The 6000-nt window shown below is 58.0% G+C and overlaps 1 protein-coding gene across 6 annotated transcripts in view; it reads right to left on the reverse strand.

The window, feature by feature from the left end:
* Positions 1 to 3166, reverse strand: part of PHF2 (PHD finger protein 2) — a 90692-nt gene extending 87526 nt beyond the window's left edge. For 4 of the 6 annotated variants that reach the window (XM_054216831.1, XM_054216828.1, XM_054216827.1 and 1 more), the window contains exon 1: positions 2934 to 3166. In XM_054216831.1, coding sequence (XP_054072806.1) covers positions 2934 to 3031 — 98 coding nt within the window. In that variant the 5' untranslated portion in view covers positions 3032 to 3166. The remainder of the gene's footprint in view (positions 1 to 2933) is intronic. The other 2 variants (XM_054216826.1, XM_054216829.1) reach the window with 2 other exon arrangements.
* Positions 3167 to 6000: the final 2834 nt, after the last annotated feature.

Consider the following 6000-nt stretch of genomic DNA (forward strand, 5'->3'; position numbering starts at 1 on the left):
AAGCACGAAAACACCTGATCTGCTTCCACAAAACCAAAACAGAAATGACACTTTTCTTTCCTGAAATGCACACTCTATGTCATGTTAGAAAGAGATGTAAGTATGATTAAACGATTAAAAAACTGGGCAAGCCTCCCTAGCGGTGTGCAGCTTCGCACACTTGCTCATTTTTGGTTGCAGTACAATTTCTATATGAACATGAACACTACCAGTGCTTTGCGTGTCTAGGAGACGGGACAACTTTATACAACTGACACGTGATTTTTATTTTTCTTTGTGGAATATTTCTTTGCTCATAGAAAAGCAAGCAGGCACATACATAAGCTGTTTTCTACTAAATCACTCAACATACTTCTCCACAACAATTATCTTAGGTTCTGATGCGGTGAGAAGTCTCCTCCTCCTCAGTTTTCTTTACTTTAAAATCCACCTCTGGATGCTACCGTGAGCTAACCAAAAAAGGTATGGTACCCCTGCGACAGAGATACAATTCAATTCCGTCCCTTTATACCACAAAATGAAATACCTTTCTGTGTGCATGCATGAGATATTGCCCCCAAGCTGTCCACAAAACCATCATTTTCTTGATCAGATACACCTAATCTCTCTTCACCAGTTTTAATCAAAATTCATCACCATATGCAGGCAGCTTAAATTCCTTCTGCTGTTTCGCTTTTCACGAATCCGCTCTATCGGCACTTTGCATGAAAATCTTAATTTTTTCGCGTTCTTAAGCCTTCCAAGTTTCAAGTGCCCAACACTTGAAGCCTCTTTCCAGCCTCTAAATCATCCCCCACCTTGTCATTTGTGCCTAAGTCCTAATGGACACAGGCCAGCGAGCAGCCACTAAGCCCCGAGTCCAGAACCACACGTGTACAGCACCCCACCGCCAACACCGGCACTGGAAATAGTATTTTTGCTTCACGTTTCTATGCAGCTTTTTAACTCAGTAGCGGAACATCATCCCTAACGTCCCAGTGAAGTTTCTTTCACAGGGTTTTTTGTGGGCAGGGGTAGGTTTGGGGAAGACGTGCGGCTGACCAGGGCCTGGCTGGGCACCTGTGAAGCGCAGGGGCAGCAGGCAGTGCCTCCTGCCTTCACCTCCTCCACCTGCTCTCACACGGCAATTACTGGAGCTGGTTAAAGAGTTACAGTTTAACCTTACTGAATGCCTGTCGGAAAAAGCGCTCATCCAGGTGATTTACCGCATTTATAATTTCACTTTTTACACTTTTATCACTGATGGGAGAATCGCTGCGAAGCCGGTTAACGCTCCATCACCCTCCTCCCCGACACCGACACAAGGGAAGCCTGCCGGCACGGCTGTCCTCCCCTTCCACCGGCCCCTCCGCCGCCGGGACCCCCGGTACTGTCCCTCACGGCCACCTGAGCGTCCTCCACGGGCGCAACATGACCGCTGGGCTGCTCTGTGGGCCTGCCCCGGCTGACGGCCCCCAGAGACCCCCACAGACCCCGCAGAAACCCCTCAGAGACTCGCCCAGGCCCCTCAGAGACCCCCGGTCCCCCGCTGGGGGCGCGGCCCCTTCCCCGCCGCCGCCCCCCGGCACCCGCAGGGCGCAGCTGAAGCGACTTCCCGGGTGATTCTGTGAATTTTAATATTCTCGGCTCTCCGGCCACCAACTTCCCCCTTTCTCACAGCGGAGGCAAATAACAATACGCGCTCCTGAAGTTGCGCCGTAACTCCAGCGCGGCCAACCCTCCCATTGTCTGCCGCACCGGCGCTCCGTGAGGGCGGTTTGGGGAGAAACGAGCCGAAATGAGGAGTCCTCCGCCCCGGCCCGCCCCGCTCAGCCTCCCCCCTCCCCCGCCGCTTTCCCCCCGCCCGGCGGCTGCCGCCGCTACGGCAGGGCCCAACCCCGGGCGCCTGGGCGGCGGCAGGGCCGGCCCGCCCCGGCCGGGGGGTGGTCGGGGGCGGCCGCCCCGTAGCCCGGCGTGAGGCGCGGCGGGGGTCCCCGGCGGCCGCCTCCCCCGTGGGGCGGGGGTGCCCTGCCCGGGCTGAGGGGCGGGCTCTGGGCGAGCGGGGTCTCCCCCGCCCGGCCCTCCCCGCCTCGGGGCAGGCGCTCTCCCGACGCGGAGGGGCTTCCCCTCGCCCGCCTCCCCTCCGCCAGGGCGGGCGCCGGGCCGGGCCCCGCCGCGCTCCCCGCCGCCCGGCCCGCCAAGGGTTAAGCCGCAGGGCTGGCGCGGCGATGGCAGCGCTGTCAGCCGGGAAACACCCCGGCTGCCCCCCGCCCCGCTCCTCCCCGCTCCCGCCGCCCCGGGGAGCCGCCGAGGGCCGAGGCGGGGGGGTGCCCGGAATCCCCCCCCCCCAGCCCCCCCCGTCTCCCCGTCCGGGAGGCCGGCCCGGCCCGCCGCGCCAGGCGCCGGAGCCCGCTGACAGGGCGGCGGAGCCCCGTCTTCCGCCGCCGCGGCCCCCCCTCCCGGCTCCCCTGCCCGCCGCCCCGGGCTCCGTCCCGCTGAGGGGAGCGGTGTGCGGCCGAGGGGACACGCAACATGCCGGCCGGGGAGCCCGCCGCCGCGCCGCCCTGCCAGCGCCCAGCCGGCCGGCGGGAGCCCTCCCCTCCCGCCGTCCCTGCCCGAGGAAAGCACAATGGCCCCCCCCCAGCCCGGTGTCACCGGAGCCCCGGCGGGGGGGGGGGGGGGGGGGGGAGCTTTGTGCGGGGAATCCAGCAAAATTTACAAAACAAAACACACACACACATACACACACACACAAAAAAAAAATACAACGGGTTGCGAGCGAGCGGGAGACGGGGGCAGAGTGGCTCCTCCTCCTCCTCCTCTCCAAAAAGGCCTGTTGGAAAACTGCACACGGCGGCGGCTCCGGCAGCGCCGCTCCCCGCCGGGGAAACGGCGGCGAAAGGCGGCGGGACCGCGGCGAAAGGGGGGGGGAGGCCCCGATCTCTTTGTGTTACCTGCCGTGGAACCAGTCCTTGCAGGCATCGCACTCGATCATGAAGCGGGTTACGTCGTAGGGCAGCCTACAGATGCAATAGACGGGCACCGTCGCCATGTTTAGCTCCCTCCACAACAGGGCTGGCCGCCCGGCCGAGCGGGGCTGGCGGCGGCTCCTGCCGCGGGGTCGCTCCGGCGGCTGCTCCCTCCCGCCCGCCGCCGGTTCGCGATGGCGAAGAGGGACGGGGAGGGGGGGAGAAGGGAGAGGAGAGGAGGGGGGGGGGGGGGGGGGGAGAAGGGGGGGAGGAAAAAAAAAAAAAAAAAAGAGGGGGGAAAAAAAAAAATCAGATAATGCAATTACGGCTCCTCAAGGGCGGGCGAGCAATGTCAGGAAAATAATAAAGGGCTTCCCAAAGTTTGGCTGCATGGTTCCTCCGGCTCCGCGAGCGCCGACCGGACTGGGGCTTTTTTTTTGTTGTTGTTGTTGTTAAATGATTATTATTCAAAATGTTTGGCGAAATGCATTCTATTGCGTGCCCCCTGGTGACAGTACAGTACCGAGCCTGTTCATAAACACTCCGAAATGTAGCCCTTTCCTTCTCCTCTCCTTACGTCAGCTCGCAGCATTGCAATATTTCCTCCGCCGGGGCCGGGGCCGGGGCCGGGGCCGGGGCGGCCGGCGGGGGGCCGGGGGGGGGAATATTTTAGCTTTTGGGGGAGTATTTTTTTGTACCGCCTGGCTGCCAGGAAGGAGTTTTTTAAAGAAAGCGGCTCTGCCCCCCCCACCCCCCCCCCACTCCGCGCCCGCCCCGGGGAGGGGGGGGGGATTTTCTGGCGGTGGGAGCGATGCAGGGGCCCCCCTTCCCCACCCCGTCCCCGCAAACGTGATGCTCCGTGGGGGGCTGCGAGAGCGGGGGCACAAAAATCCCCCTTTTCAGGACAAGGCGCCGCCGGCGCTGGCACGCTTCAAAGTAGCTCTCGAGTATCGTGCTGCCCTCCCAGCAGAAATAATGACCCGGGGTCAGGGTGGTGATGGTGGGCAAGGGCCTATAAACACACGCGGGCGTTGATTTTCATTAAGAAAGAAAAAAAATTTACCTTCCTTTTCGCTGGTAGAATTATATTATGAGGTCTGAAGTTGCCCGTCTCTGCCCGTTGCCGCCCTTTCACCCTGGCAAGTGGGGCTGCTACACCAAAGAGATGAATATTGTTGAATCAGAGAATGCTTAGAGTTGGAGGGACCTTCAAGATCACCTGGTTCCACCCTCCTGCCTGTGAAGGGCCAAATCAAGGCGGGAGGGTGCTGGGTAGGTGCTGCGAAGGGCCATTTAGGCACAAAACACCCAAGACGCCCAAGACTGCACAGACGCTGGCTTCCTCTCGGAGATGGGTCAACGGTGGTGGTGGACGCAAAAGAGGAACCCTGGAGCTGGAACCAAGACTGAGGATGCAGCACCTCTCTTGCCCTCAACGCCGAGACTCTGAAGGGCTGTTCGGGTGGTTACAACAATTGTACTGTGGGGCATTTTGGGGGGATCTGTGTCCCGAGAGCATTTGATAGCCCTGAGAAGCTTCCCTGAGAAACGCGAGAGCTTCCTACAAAATACTCACAAATGGAGTCCCAACTGAGATGTGATTCTAATTTTAGTTACGATGGATTCAGCATCCTGGGTGTGTGTGTGTGTGTGTGTGTGGAATCTTCTATTTATCTTAGAGCAAAAAAATGAAATGGCCTTTTTTCACCCATCTGCGTGAATCCTCATAAATCACCTGTGGAGGACAAGGGAAATTCATGGAGCCAAATAACTTCAATTCTAAGATTTTCTCCAGAGAGAAGACCATTGCTGGTATAGGCAGAACCTGTTTGGGACAACTGAAGACAGACTGTCAAACTTATTTGCCTTGCCCGCTGAATTTACATGCCACAGCAATGACTTTCAGCCGGCGTTCATGCGGAGCTACCTTTGAACCAGTGTCAGAAATGGCACGCTCTGGTCCACCACGGATGTTTACGAGAGTGAAATTAAACTCCTGACATCGCTCAAGGTGTGGTAATGCGGGGAGGGGGGAAGATTATAGGCCTGCATTTGAAGTCGTGACTCAGTTGTTTTGAATGACATGTTTTGAATGTCTCAAGACGCACAAAGGGGCCTGTTTTCTTCATCGTGCCGAGCGGCATAAGGATCTGCCCTCCAAAAATCAGACCTCTTTTAAGTTTAAATTGATCTATCACGGTTCTAATTGCTCAGAGCTTCACCCAGAAAGTAGAAGAGCAAGTCTAGGGAGTAAAGCAGGGTGAGGAGGAAAGGCTTGGGAACCATCGTGAGAGTTGAACGCACTTTACAGAGTCCGTTCGCTGCTCAGCAATGCCAAGTGCATCCACCAGCACCTCTCAGCTCAGGGTTTAAACAGAGCTTGATGCCGTTTGGTGCAGGACAGTCACGGGGAAATTGGGCTTTGTGCCCCTGCACACCCAAAAGGTGTACAACTGCAACCTGGCGTGCCATCTTCCCTTCGAAAAAACAGTATTTTCATTTTAAGGAGCACAGGAGCACTTGCAAGCGTAGCGGCACACCACGTTCTGTGCCCGTCTCCCTCTCCCAGTTGTTTTATGGGCTTTGCTCACTGTGAAAAATTATATGCTCCTTGCCTTTCCTCAGCTCCCACAAGCATCTCCACGAAAAGAGCCCTATTTCCAAAGCACCGCCCAAAATTCTGGAGTCAGCATGTCTCCACTGCCGCCGCTGGTGAGCTAAACCCTCTTAACGCCACGGGGATTTTGGTGACCACACCAAAGGGCGGCTGGGCCGTGCGAGGGTGTAGCCAGACGCTCCTCTGTGAATGGGGCTGGGGCAGTTTTAGGCTCCTCAGCCGTCCCGCGTTGCTCCTCGAGTGATGTTCATCATCCAGCATGCAGCTCCAGCAGCAGATCTGTGCTCACAGTGTCGCTCTTTTGGCTCCTTTTCTCTGGAAAGTCAGTGGGATTATCTTAAACTGGTGCTGGAGGCTGCTGGAGCCGACATTGCCGATATTGCACGGAAATGAATTATGGGAGACTCGGTGGCTCTCTTCTGGCAGCTCGGACAT

This window comes from Rissa tridactyla, chromosome 10 (assembly GCF_028500815.1).
Source record: "Rissa tridactyla isolate bRisTri1 chromosome 10, bRisTri1.patW.cur.20221130, whole genome shotgun sequence".
In the NCBI taxonomy this organism is placed as follows: Eukaryota; Metazoa; Chordata; class Aves; order Charadriiformes; family Laridae; genus Rissa; species Rissa tridactyla.